The sequence below is a fragment of the Elephas maximus genome, chromosome 5, assembly GCF_024166365.1.
Source record: "Elephas maximus indicus isolate mEleMax1 chromosome 5, mEleMax1 primary haplotype, whole genome shotgun sequence".
Classification (NCBI taxonomy): Eukaryota; Metazoa; Chordata; class Mammalia; order Proboscidea; family Elephantidae; genus Elephas; species Elephas maximus.
The window spans coordinates 147,046,045-147,060,548 of record NC_064823.1 but is presented as its reverse complement, the minus strand read 5'-3'; the positions used below and the strand labels follow the sequence as shown (position 1 = coordinate 147,060,548).

General features: G+C 36.1%; 1 protein-coding gene across 2 annotated transcripts in view; it reads left to right on the top strand.

Moving 5' to 3' along the window:
* The window catches only part of NCAPG (non-SMC condensin I complex subunit G), a 59,625-nt gene that overhangs the window by 22,215 nt on the left and 22,906 nt on the right, over positions 1–14,504 (top strand). For both annotated transcript variants that reach the window (XM_049887010.1, XM_049887009.1), the window contains exons 8-11: positions 8,429–8,569; positions 9,041–9,164; positions 10,504–10,593; positions 10,914–11,093. In XM_049887010.1, the coding sequence (XP_049742967.1) occupies positions 8,429–8,569; positions 9,041–9,164; positions 10,504–10,593; positions 10,914–11,093 (535 nt within the window). The remainder of the gene's footprint in view (positions 1–8,428; positions 8,570–9,040; positions 9,165–10,503; positions 10,594–10,913; positions 11,094–14,504) is intronic.

The window sequence follows — 14,504 nt, the reverse complement described above, 5'->3', positions numbered from 1 at the left end:
GGTCTTTCTGAAAAATATCCTGTGCTGGTTAGTACGCTAAGAGAACAAAGTAATATTTTGAGGATCATTTCTCAGAACGATTAAGATGTGATCGTGAACATTGCCCCATAAAGTTGATAGTGATGATGTGTTACTTTTTGAAATTTGCTGGCAAACTTTTACATTCCAGATAGTAAATATATTTGGCATTTTGAACCATGAAATCTTCGTCATAATGACTCAACTGTGCCAAAGGCAAGTATGTGAATGAGTGTGGCTGTTTTCCCATAAAGCATTTATTGATTTTTATGGCGTTAAAATTTTAATTTCATATGTCACGAAATATATTCTAATTTTTTTTCAATCATTTAAAAATGTAAAAATCACTCATAGCTTGAGAGTGAGAGCTGTACAAAAAACAGCAGATTTGGCACATAGGCCATAGTTTTCTGACTCCTGCTTTATGTAATCAAGGAGGGGATCTTTGTTTTAAGTTTTATTATTGATTAAATATTTTTACTATCTGGCTTTTCTAATTTTTAAGGATTTTCAAAATATGGCTTTCTCTTAAATTACTTTGGCTACTCTAATTTCTACTTAATTTTTTGAAAAATTACAATAAAACATGAGTGTGTTGTCAAAATTCAAATACAAAAGTACGTAGAATAAAAATGTGGGATTCTTTTATCTTCTACTTCTCCAATTCCATTATATCTTCAGGGTTAGTAGCTAAACAATTTGGGACTGTTTAGGGCTTTCAAACCTATTTCTTTCTATTTATATATTACCGTTTATCATTGCCACTGAGTTGATTCTGACTCATAGCGACCCTATCGAACAGAGAGTACTGCCCCGTAGAGTTTCCAAAGAGCGACTGGTAGATTCAAACTGCCAGGCTCTTGGTCAGCAGCCAAGCTTTTAACCGCTGTGCCACCAGGGCTCCCTATTTATATATACATATATTAAATGCATGAATGATTTTTTAAAATATAACATATAATACTTATTTAAAATTTTTTCACCTATTAATATCTGGGATCGTTATCTGTTAATACATATAAACTATCATATTATTAACAATATGATGTTCCATAGTATGATGGTAACATTAAATTTTTCCTCTATTGGTGAAGGTTTAAGATATTTTCAGTTTTCACTTGTAAGAACAATGATGTATTAAACTTTGTACATTTTTAATGTGTGTTTGTGGTTTTGTGGAGTGTATCCCCAGAAGTGGAATTCCTGGGGTAAATACACATACGTATATGTATTTTGATAGGTATTGGGGTACAGATTTTTAACTTTATGCTTTTGAAGCATTTTCTAAAAAGCTTGTTTCATATAACATGAATTATGGGCTTGAATTCTTTTTGTATGAAATATAGTACGCTACTTTAGCTTATAATGGTCCCATATATAAGCTAAGGAGCAAAGTTTTGAATGCATATAAACATCTCATGCAAAATCTTGAATCCATGATAAAAGTCTCAAATATGAGACAATATGGAAATGCATAGCTTGAGCCCATAGTAACATCATGAAAAACGTGTGTGAATCTAATAAGAATTTTAATAGCTATTATTTTTTTTTATTATTTCAGTCTTTGACATTTAATTAGAATATTCCTTATAATGCTGTTCAGGCTGTGTTGAAATGTTTCCAAGAGGAGTGAGTTTTGGGTAATGCGTAATAATATGTATTAGTATAAAATGAATAAATGCTTAGAGAAGACAGGGAAAACATGAGGAAATGTTAAGTATTTAAATGGTATAAAGTGGGAGCCTGCCCTCAAGGACTGCTTTACAGATTGATTAATTCTTCTTTCCGAAAAGTGACATGTTCACTTTTGGCTCCTGCAGCTCAAAGAGGTGAGGAATTCTCTTTAATTGCCTTTGTCATGTAATCTTTGAGCTTTGAAATAAAATAAATTCAACCTAATCAGTGTATTTTCTTAATTTATAATTACAATAGTTGAAAGAATACTTGAGGAGCATTACTAGATACTACCACTCGTCTGTCAGTTTGTCGTACTGTGGTGGCTTGCATGTTGCTGTGATGCTGGAAGCTATGCCACTGGTATTTCAAATACTAGCAAGGTCACCCATGGTGGACAAGTTTCAGCTGAGCTTCCAGACGAAGACAGACTAAGAGGAAAGACATGGCGATCTTAAAAAAAAAATTGGCTAGTAAAAACCTTACGAATAGTAACAGAACGTTTTTTGATATAGTGCCAGAATATGAGCCCCTCGAGTTGGAAGGCACTCAAAATATAACTGGGGAAGAGTTGCTCCTAAAAGTAGAGTTGACCTTAAGGACGTGGAGTGCAGCTTTTGGGACCTTCATTTGCTGATGCGGGACAACTCAAAACGAGAAGAAAAGCAGCAGACACCCGTTAATAATCAGAATGTGGAATGTATGAAGTATGAAGTTGTCAAAAATGAAATAGAATGCTTGAAGATAAATATTCCGTGGATTAGTGAGCTGCAATGGACTGGTATTGGCAACTTTGAATCAGACAATCATATGGTCTGCTACACTGGGAGTGACAGATTGGAGAGGAACAACATCATAGTGTCAAAAAGAACGTTTCAAGATCTATCATGAAGTAGAGTACAGTCAATGATAGGATAATATCCATACACCTAAAAGGAAGACCAGTTAATTTGACATTATTCAAATTTACTCACCAACCACTAAAGCCAAAGATGAAGAAATTGGAGAGTTTTACCAACTTCTACAGTCTGAAATAAATCAAGCATGCAATCAAGATGCACTGATAATTAATTATTGGTGATTGGAATGCGAAAATTGGAAACAATGAAGAAGGATCTGTAATTGGAAAATAAGGCCTTGGTGATAGAAACCATGCCAGAGATCACATGATAGAGTATTGTAAGACCAACTACCTATTCATTGGAATATCTTTTTACAACAACATAAATAGAGGCTATACATGTGGACCTCACCAGATAGAATACACAGGAATCAAACCTATTAAGTCTGTGGAAAGAGAAGAATCGAAGAAGCTCAATATTATCATCAGTCAGAACAAGACCAGGGGCTGACTGCAGAACAGACCATCAATTACTCATATATAAGTTCAAGTTGAAGCTGAAGAAAATTAAAACAAGTTCATGAGAGCCAAAATATGACCTTGAATATGTCCCACCTGAATTTAGAGACCATCTCGAGAATAGATTTGACGCATTGAACACTGATGACTGAAGACCAGATGAGTTGTGGGATGGCATCAAGGACATCATACAAGAAGAAAACAAAAAGACCAAAATGGATGTCTGAAACTTGCTCTTGAGTGTAGAACAGCTAAAGCAAAAGGAAGAAATGAAGTAAAAGAAGATATAAAGGGCAGCTGGAGAAGACAAAGTAAAGTATTATAATTAATTATGCAAAGACCTGGAGTTAAAAAACTAATAAGGAAGAACTTGCTTGGCATTTCTCAAGCTGAAAGAAGCGAAGAAAAAATTCAAGCCTCAAGATGAAATATCGAAGGATTCTATGGGCAAAATATAGAACAACATAGCATGAAAGCAGATGGAAAGAATACACAAAGTCAATGTAACAAAAAGAATTGGCTGATGTTTAACCTTTTCAGGAGGTAGCATATGATCAAGAACCGACGGTACTGAAGGAAGAAGTACAAGCTGCACTGAAGGTATCAGCGAAAAACAAGGCTTCACGGATACCTATTGAGATGTTTCATCAAATGAATTCAACCCTGGAAGCGTCCACTGGACTGTACTAAGAAATTTGGAAGACAGCTACCTGGTCAACTGACTGGAAGAGATCCATCATTGTCACGATTCCAAAGAAAGTTGGTCCAAGAGAATATGGAAATTATCAAAGTTTCCTCATCGGTTGAATCACCTTCTTTGGAATGGGCATAAATACGGATCTTTCTAGTCAGTTGACCAGGTAGTCGTCTTCCAAATTTCTTGGCATAGGCAAGTGAGCACTTGCAGCGCTGCATCAGTTTGTTGAAACATCTCAATTGGTATTCTGTTAATTCCTGGAGCCTTGTTTTTCGCCAGTGTCTCAGTGCAGATTGTACTTCTTCCTTCAGTACCATCAGTTTCTGATCATATGCTGCCTCCTGAAATGATTGAACGTCGACCAATTCTTTTTGGTATAATGACTTCTTTGCATTCCTCCCATCTTCTTTCGATGCTTCCTGTGTCATTTAATGTTTTTACCATGAAACCCTTCACCACTGCAACTCGAGGCTTGAATTTTTTCTTCAGTTCTTTCAGTTTGAGAAATGCCAAGTGTGTTCTTCCCTTTTGGTTGTCTAACTCCAGGTTATACATGTCGTTATAATACTTTGTCTTCTTAATCCGTCCTTTGAAATCTTCTTTTCAGCTCTTTTACGTCATCATTTCTTCCATTAGCTTTAGTTACTCTGCGTTCAGAAGCAAGTTTCAAAGTCTCTTGACATCCATTTTGGTCTTTTCTTTCTTTCCTGCCTTTTTAATGACCTCTTGCTTTCTTCATATATGACGTCTTTGTCATTCCACAGCTCGTCTGGTCTTTGGTTATTAATGTTCAACGCATCAAATCTGTTCTTGAGATGATCTCTAAATTCAGGTGGGATATACTCAAGGCCATATTTTGGCCCTTGTGAACTTGTTCTTATCTTCTTCAGCTTCAACTTGAACTCACATATGAGCAATTGATGGTTAGAAACCCTGCTGGCATAGTGGTTAAGTGCTACAGCTGCTAAACGAGAGGTTGGCAGTTTGAATCCACCAGGCACTCCTTGGAAACTCTATGGGGTCGTTCTACCCTGTCCTGTAGAGTTGCTATGAGTTGGAATTGACTCAATGGCAGTGGATTTGGTTTGGTTTTATAGTCAGCCCCTGGCCTTGTCCTGACTGATGATATTGATCTCTTCCATTGTTTCTTTCCACAGGTATAGTTGATTCGATTCTGTGTATTCCAACTGGCTAGGTCCATGTGTATAGTTGCTGTTTCTGTCATTGAAAAAAGGTATTTGCAATGAAGTAGTTGATCTTACAAAATTCTATCATGCAATCTCTGGCTTCATTTCTATCACCAAGGCTGTATTTCCAAACTACTGACCCTTCTTCCTTGTTTCCAATTTTCTTATTCCAATCACCAGTAATTATCAATGGATCCTGATTACATGTTTGATCAATGTTAGACTGCCGAAGTTGGTAAAAATCTTCAGTTTCTTCATCTTTGGCCTTAGTGGTTGGTGCATAAAATTGAATAATAGTCGTATTAATTGGTTGTCCTTGAAGGCATATGGATATTGTTCTATCGCTAACAGTGGTGTACTTAAGGATAGATCTTGAAATGTTCTTTTTAACGATGAATGAAACACCTTTCCTCAAGTTGTCATTCCTGGCATAGTATACCATATGATTGTCTGATTCAAAACGGCCAGTATCAGTCCATTTCACCTCACTAATGCCTAGGATATTGATGTTTATGTGTTTCATTTTATTTTTGATGACTTCCAATTTTCCTAGATTCATACTTTGTACATCCCAGGTTCCAATTATTAATGGATGTTTGCAGCGGTTTCATCTCATTTTGAGTCCTGCCGCATCAGCAAATGAAAGTCCTGAAAGCTTGACTCCATCCACGTCATTAAGGTAGACTCTGCTTTGAGGAGGCAGCTCTTCCCCAGTCATAGCTTCCAGCATCACAACAACACACAAGCCCCCATGGTAAGACAAACTGACAGACGCGTGGGGGTTCAATCCGTATGCTGAGAAAATAATCCAAGAAGCTGGACTATGAAGAACAGGGCATCAGGATTGGAGGAAGACTCGTTAACAGCCTGCAATATGCAGATGACACAACCTAAGGCAAAGAGAATTTGAAGCTCTTACTGATGAAGACCAGAGACTACAGCCTTCCGTATGGATTACATTTTAATGTAAAGACAACAAAATCCTCGCAACTGGACCAATAAGCAACATCATGATAAACGGAGAAAAGATTGAAGTTGTCAAGGATTTCATTTTACTTGGATCAACAATCAGCACCCATGGAAGCAGCAGTCAAGAAATCAAATGACATATTTCATTGAGCAAATATGCTGCAAAAGGTCTCTTTAGAGTGTTAAAAAGCAAAGATGTCACTTTGAGGACTAAGGTGTACTGTACCCAAGGCATGGCTTTTCATTTGCCTCACTTGCATGGGAAAGCTGGAAGGAAGACCAGTGAAGAATTGATGACTTTGAATTATGGTGTTGGCAAAGAATATTGAATGAACAAACCTGACTTAGAAGAAGTACATCCAGAATGCTCATTAGAAGCAAGAATGGCAAGACTTCATCTCAGGGACTTTGGACATGCTATCAGGAGGGACCAGTCCCTGGAGAAAAACATCATGCTTGGTAAAGGAGAGGCTTAGCCAAAAAGAGGAAGACCCTCAGCAAAATGGATTGACATATTGTCTGCAACAGTGGACTCAAACATAATAATGATTTTGAGAATGGCACAAAACTGGGCAGTGTTTTGTTCTGTTGCACATACAGTCACTATGAGTTGGAACCGACTCAATGGCACTTAACATCAACAACGTTACTTGATAGAAATAGTTTACTCAGGTAGAGAAACAAAATTAAGTTGGATTTTTTCATGATAATATTAATAATATATTTCTAGGCATTTTATAGCGAGAGGGTCAGTGACTAAGAATTCCAATCTAAAATGGTTTCTTGATATCTGAAGTGTTCAAATAAAAAGAAAAGTCAGGGATATTAAATGAGGCTTATTAAATAACAACTAAAAGAGACACGAATACAATTTGTACGGTGCTATCTTAAATGTTTGTTTGTGGGAGAGAGCCTATTTAAAAAAATGTTCTCTTGAGTGATCTCTTAATCATAATGAATATCTTTATAAAGATTAAAAAGAGATGATTTCAAGGTAATTATAATTCGTGGCTAATTTTAAGTTGTGCTTATGGGGTTTATGATTTTTAATCTGTTAATTATATGGCTACTCTTTGAATTTACTTAAGTAATCTCCATCTTTAATGCATTGTGCTGATGCTGGTGTGAGGAAGTGGGAGAGATTCAACAATGAGTTTTTAGCCTGTCAGAAAATAGGAACTCTGCTGATCTATTAGAAACCCTGGTGACATAGTAGTTAAGAGCTACAGCAGTTAACTAAAAGGTTAGCAGTTCAAATCCACCAGGTGCTCCTTGGAAACCCTATGGGGCGGTTCTACTCCATCCTATAGGGTTGCAACGAGTCAGAATCGACCCGACGGCAATGGGTTTGGTTTTTTGGGTTTACTGATCTATTACTTTTGATGATAATTATCAGCCATGTAGTTGTCCCTAAGTACCCTCCAGTCATTCTGTGGTCCTTTGCTTCTGTAAAGATTTACAGCCTTAGAAACCCTATGGGGCACTTCTACTCTGTCCTGTAGGGTTTCTATGAGTCCAAATCGACTTGCTAGCAATGGATTTTAGAGCTCAAAGGGTGGGGTTGCTTTGTAGTTCCTAATCTCTTGGCCAGAGTGTAGGAGTCTATTTACCCTTTTTTTTATCCTTTTATACCCGTACCCACAGGGTCGCTATGGGTCGGAATTGACTTGACGGCACTGGGTTTGGTTTGTTTTTTTTTATCCTTTTGTAATTGCCAAGCCCATTTACTCATGATATATTATTTTGCAGTTTATCTTGAGTTTTTGTTGATATTTTTTAAATGGCATATTATCACCAAGCTTATTGTTTTCTATTTTATTTCCAACCTTAAGGCATCTATTTGTCTAATAATTCTTTTTTTTTTTTTAAGTAGCTTTTTTGTTCCACACACAAAAGGGAGGCCCTTCTGGTAGACTATTGAGTATAATCTAGGTGAGGGTTGTTAAAGACTAGGAATAAAAGGGTAATTGATGGTGTTTGTTTAGGAGCACCAACATTAAAAGTAAGTAATAGAGATTAATAGGGTCCCTGTGCAAGGGTAGTACAAATTTGTGAACTATGCATATTTTTCTGATTTTTAAAAAAAGTTCTTTGTATTCATGAATTGCTTGTGTAATTACTAGTATTGTTACTATTACTTTAAACAAAAAATTTTTGAGTTGATTAGGCATGAGGGAGGACAAGCTCTTCATGGCTAATTGGATTTTTGGAACTTTATAATTGGGAGAATGCTGGTGACACTGAAATACTTAGTTAACAATCTGGGCAAGAAAAATTTGTACCTTTTGAAAATTTCATATTGACTCTGTAATGAAAGTACATTTTTCAAATTTAATGAAATTACATTTTTCAAATTCATTTGATTCCAGTCAGTTTGTTTATGGAAGTTCGTAACATCCGCAAACATCCACGTTTGGGCTAATGTGAACTGAAAAAGGCGCTTTTCTGTCCGAATCTTGGGAATCAACTCCTGTTTGATGTTTTTAAACAGATTCTTCATTTTATTAATTCTGCTTTCTTTAGTTATATTCAGAGCATTCCAGTTGTTAATGATGAACAGAGAGGTGATTTTGCCTATATTGGAAATTTGATGACAAAGGAGTTCATAGGTCAACAATTGATTCTAATTATCAAGTCTTTGGATACCAGTGAGGAAGGAGGGAGGTATGTCTAAATGTTAATACTCATTCTAATTTATTCTGATATCCTATACTAAAATGTAGTCCTGTTACAATATGATCGAATGTATATAGCCTAGCCGTTGCAAGTGCTATAAAGTTTTCTTTTCCCTTTCCTTTTCAATATATATACATGAATCATTCAATTTCTTCAGAACAAATCAGTGAAATTGCAGTGTTTTGGTTAAAAATTTCTATTTGTATTTTTTTTCTGGAGAGGTTTGGTATTATTTATCTGAAAAGTTTGATTCGCTTCTGGTTTTTATCATTTCATCATCTTGATTTATGAAATACCTTAGTGTCATTTATAAAAATTATTTTTCTACAGAGTATGAATATTTGACTTAAAATTAAAAATTGTATACCTATAGTATTAAACATGAATGAAAAAACTGAGAGTGAATGTGTTTCTATTTTTATGATGATACTAAATTAAAATAGTTCTTTTTCAATGCAGGAAACGACTGCTGGCTTTCTTACAGGAGATTCTTATTCTACCAACAACTCCAATTTCCCTGATTTCTTTTCTTGTTGAGAGACTGCTCCACATCATTACAGATGACAATAAAAGGACAGAAATTGTAAGATTTTTTTCCCTATTGTTGATAAAGATAAGACGTTTTGATCAATGGTATCAAGAACTATCTTATACTCTGTTCAGAACTTTTTGCTTTATTTATTTTTACTTGCTTTTTTTTTTTTTTTTTTAGTTTTGTTTCTTCAACAAGTTTATAAACTTCTTAGGAACAAATCATACACATATATGTCTGTGTGTATATATACATATATATGCGTATATAATTTTTTTAATAGTCTTCTTAGCATACCTATTGTTGTGTTCAGTCAACTTGAAATGGAGCAGATTTGGGAAAAAATGACAAGAGGGATGAGGTTTTGCCCATGACAAATTGAGCAGTAGAGTATTTGAATGAGAGCTGACTCAAATCACACATACCTAGGTTCAAGTCTCTGGCACACTGTGACTTTCAACAAGTTATTTAGCCTTTTTACTTGCCTGTAAAAGAAATAACAATGAAACCTACCTTTCTTGTGCAATTAGATAATACCCTGAAGTGTTTGGTAGGTACAGAAATAAATATTATCTATTATAATATTACTATTTCCAAAAATGTTGTTTCTGGGGCACCCAAAAAAGACAGACCTATATCATTGCTTTTCATAAAGTCATATATTCTCAGACTTGCCGGTTAATTCAGAGGTCATCTTGTCCAGTCCCTCTTTATACGTACATACTTATACGTAAGTCCCTTCAGCAACACTTTCATTACGTGCTTGTCCGGCCTCTGCTTAAGTACCCCCAGTTAGGAAGCAGTCTTTTCCCGAATTAGCAGTTCTGATGTTCTGGTGGTTCTGAAAGTCCTTCCCTATGTTATTATAAGGATAAAAGATATAAAAGAATCTTCTGTCTTTCTATGTTTAATTCATATGGAGCCAAACGGGGAGGGAGTTGAAGATTTTAGGCAGAAAATTTTAGTTTGTAATGTCTAATCTTTGGTACCATAATTCATAATTTCTGTTTTTCAAACACTGTTTTTAACATGTATGTGTATATTTTGCTCTATTTTTCAGTGTTGTTAGCTGCCGTAGAGTTGACCCTGACTCATGGCCACCCCACGTGTTACAGAGTGTAACTGCTCCATAGGGTTTTCTTGGCTGTAATCTTTACAGAAGTAGTTTCTGTGGCCTTTTCTTTTGCGGAGCTGCTGGGTGGGTTTGAACCACCAACTCTTAGATTAGCAGCAGATTACAAACTGCTTGTGCCACCTGGGCTCCTTATTTGTCAATACATTATGGAATTACTCTTTTGTTGTTTAAAATGTAACAGTTTGTTACCACCTTCTGATATAGAACATGAATTAAAAGATGTACTTTAAATTATAACTTTCTTATTGATATCAGGTTACAGAAATTATCTCAGAGATTCGGGCACCCATTGTTACTGTTGGTGTTAATGATGATTTAGCTGATGCAAGAAAGAAAGAACTCAAGGTAAATGCCTTCTAAATTACATAAAAGTATAGTGTAGTTTTGTAAGTCTATTATTTCTTTTTGCTATAGTTTGGAAATGTTTCACACAAAGTCAAATTATTGATTAAATATTGAACTATAAGAGTAAGTAAAATCTAACCAGGTTACGTGATTCTGAAAGATTTGTCTGTGTCAGGAAGATTACAACTTTATCTATATAGTTCTGCTTCTACTTAAATTCTGCGTTGCTGGGATGTTAAATATTACTGTTTAGATTGTTACAGATTGTCATATTAATTGTTTTTGTTTGGTGCTGAAGCAAAATTTTTGTCTCTCTGTAGATTGCTGAAATAAAAGTGAAACTTATTGAGGCAAAAGAAGCTTTGCAAAATTGTATTACTATACAGGATTTTAATCAGGCATCAAAACTAAAAGAAGAAATAAAAGCATTAGAAGATGCCAAAGTAAACCTATTGAAAGAGACAGAGCAACTTGAAATCAAAGAAGTCCACATAGAGAAGGTATAGTTTTTTCATACTAAATCTCAGCTGTTATTAATAATCTCAATGAAACCTTGTTTTCTTTCTTAGCTGCCAGAATATATTGATTTTGGAGGGTTTTATACAAACACTAAGAATTAGAACGAAAGAAGTGTTTTTTAACCCCTGCAGTTCCTTTGGACTTTGAAAGGCCTTAATTTAACTATTTAAGTGAGGACTTTATTTGTTCCCTGCCTTGCTGATCCCTGGAATCTGAAATCTTCCTCCCTTCTCAGGGAACACGCCTACCAGTGGTTTTCTTCTGATTTTTCAGTCTTGAATGGTTTACAAAATGCATCAGTCTTTTACTTGTAGAAGGCTCGTGACATTTCTACTGCTAGGAAAAGAGTTACTATGGTAACCATACCATCATGTGTTTATTTTTTAAAGCTCAATTTCTCTTATATTTTTAGAAAAAGCTGACTCACTTTACTATTTTTAATGTGGCACAGTGATAAAGTGTTGGGCTGCTAACCAAAAGATCGGCAGTTCGAATCTACCAGCCGCTTCTTGAAAACACTGTGGGGCAGTTCTACTCTGTCTTGTAGGGTTCCTACGAGTAAAATTAGTTTCTTATGTGGATTATTTCTTTCCTCATAGATGTTTAAACATAAGATGTTGATGTTGTTAGGTTTCATTGAGTCAATTCTGACTCATAGCGACTCTGTATACAACAGAATGAAACACTGTCTGATCTTGCACCATCCTCACCATCGTTTTGCTTGAGCCCATTGTTGTAGCTGCTGTGTCAGTCCACCTCACTGAGGGTCTTCTCTTTTTCACTGACCCCTCTACTTTACCAATCATGATGTCCTTCTACAGGAACTGATCCCTCCTGATAACATGTCCAAAGTATGTGAGACATAAGCTCGCCCTTCTTGCTTCTAAGGAGCATTCTGGTTGTATTTCTAAGACAGATCTGTTCATTCTTTTGACAGTCCATGGTATATTCAATATTCTTTGCCAACACCATAATTCAAAGGCATCAGTTCTTCCATCTTCCTTATTCATCTTCCAGCTTTCGCCTGCATATGAGGTGATTGAAAACACCCTGGCTTGAGACAGGCATACCTTAATCTTCTTAACACTTGTAAAGAGGTTTTTTTTGCAGCCAATATGCCCAGTGCAATGCGTCTTTTTATTTCTTGATTGCTGCTACCATGGGTATTGATTTTGGATCCAAGTAAGATGAAATTGTTGACACCTTCAAACTTTTCTCCATTTATCATGATGTTTATTGAGCCAGTTGTGAGGATTTTCTTTTTCTTTATGTTGAGGTGTAATCAGTACTAAAGGCTGTGGTCTTTGATCTTCATCTGTAAGCGCTTCAAGTCCTGTTCACTTTCAACAGGCAAGGTTGTATCATCTGCATAAGGCAGGTTGTTAACGAGTTTTCCTCCAATCCTGATGCCCCGTTCTTCTTCTTATAGTCCAGCTTCTAGGATTGTTTGCTCAGCATAGAGATTGAATAAGTACGGTGAAAGAATACAACCCTGATGCACACCTTTCCTGACTTTAAACCATGTAGTATCTCCTTGTCCTGTCCCAGCAACTGCCTCTTGATATATGTATAGGTTCCTTATGAGCACAGTTAAATGTTCTGGAATTCCCGTTCTAGCATTGCAAGCAGGCAGAATTGAATGTTTGCAGGCCCAGAAGGTAAACGTGCATGTTGTGTTAAAAGCTTCAGGTCAATATGACTAGAGAATTAAGGGGGTAGGGGAGGGTGGAGTAGGTAAGAGATTAAATCTGGGGAAAAATTAACGTCCAGGTCAGTTAACACTTTCATGAGTTAGAGCTGAGGTGATGGCAACTAACAACAATAGTAAGCAATTATTAAATAATTTGTGCCTTATCGAAAGGTCATGGAGAACCATTAAAGAGTTTTAAGTGTGGTATGAGATTTATGTCTTAGAAAGACCTCTGTTGTTTAGAAAATGGATTAAAGGGTGGTGAAAGTTTAGGCAGGGACACCAGTTGGAGGCTTTTACAGTAATACGGTTTCGAGGCACTACTGCCTGAACAAGGTAATGGTGATGGATATGGAAAGAAGTATATGAATTTGAGAGAGACTTAGGAATTAGCATCAGGGAGGAGAGGGAATTAAGAATGTACCTCTTAGGTCTTTTGATTTGGACAGTTGGGTACATGGCAGTGACATTTACCGAGATAGCACAGAAGGAGGAGGGATTTGTGTTAAATTTAGTTAGTTCCCTCTTGGACATGTTGAATTTAGAGTGTTTGTGGAACATCCAAGAGGAAATGTCTTGTAGCCACTTTTATATATGAACCTGAAACTTAGAAAATAGCTGGGCGAGGTCATGAATGGTAAATGGAGTTGTACCACCCAAAGAGCATGTATAGAGTGATAATATGCCTTAGAGAAAATGAGCATTTAAGAGATGAGCAGAAGAAACAGCACAAAAGAGACCAAAGAATGGTATAATCAGAAAGATAGGAGGAAAAATCAGGAGACCATGTGGTCATTGTAGCCAGAGAAAGAATGGCTAGAGAAAAAAGGGAATAGCCTCAATTGTTAGATATTGAAAGGAGACAAGTAAGATAAAGAATGACATTTCTCATGGTCTTAACAATTAAGGTCATGAGTCACCCTGGAGAGAGCAATTTGGTCAAATGAAAAGGGGAGTAGCTGCTATAGATTATAGTAGAGTAAGGAGTGAGTGGGAAGTAATAAGGAAGTGGAGAATCTAGCCAACTCCTTTAGAACATGAGATTTTTAATTGATGAAAATGGTTGAATGATTTGGTTTGGGTTTTTAACGTGGCAGATGGAAGCTTACATTTAAATGCTTTTGGAAAGAGCCAATAGAGAAAGAAGTAGATTATCCAAGAAGAGAAAGTATGACGGGACCTGAATGCAAAGCAAAGGTGGAAGGAACAACTTAGACTAGAGAGCAAGAAAAAAAAAAAAAAATTTTTTTTTTTAATTCCAATATGCCATATCTAAAAGCAGAAAGGGTAGATGTGGTTGCTCATGAGTTTGTGGGTTTTGTGGCAGGAAGCTGAAGGAGTTCTAGTCTAATGGTTTTGGGATTTTCTGTGAAATAGCAGGTGAGGTCACCTGCTAAGAGTGAAGAGAAAAGATGTACAACTGGGAATTTGAAATAGTTGTTGAGGATTTTTCATCCTGAGTATAGTGTCAGGGAAGGTAGGCAGTTGAATTCATCTAACATTAGTGTTTTGTTAGGTAGTACCTGACCATTTTAGTAATTTCCCAGATCAGCTATGCTGCTGCTCGCATATATAAGCTCTGTATAAATATTTCTTGAATTTATGACTTCATCACATTACTATTTCTTAAGCAGAACACATTTCTTTTAAGCATGTCTGAACAGTAGGAGAGAACAAAGATGGGACTACATTAGTCATAGAT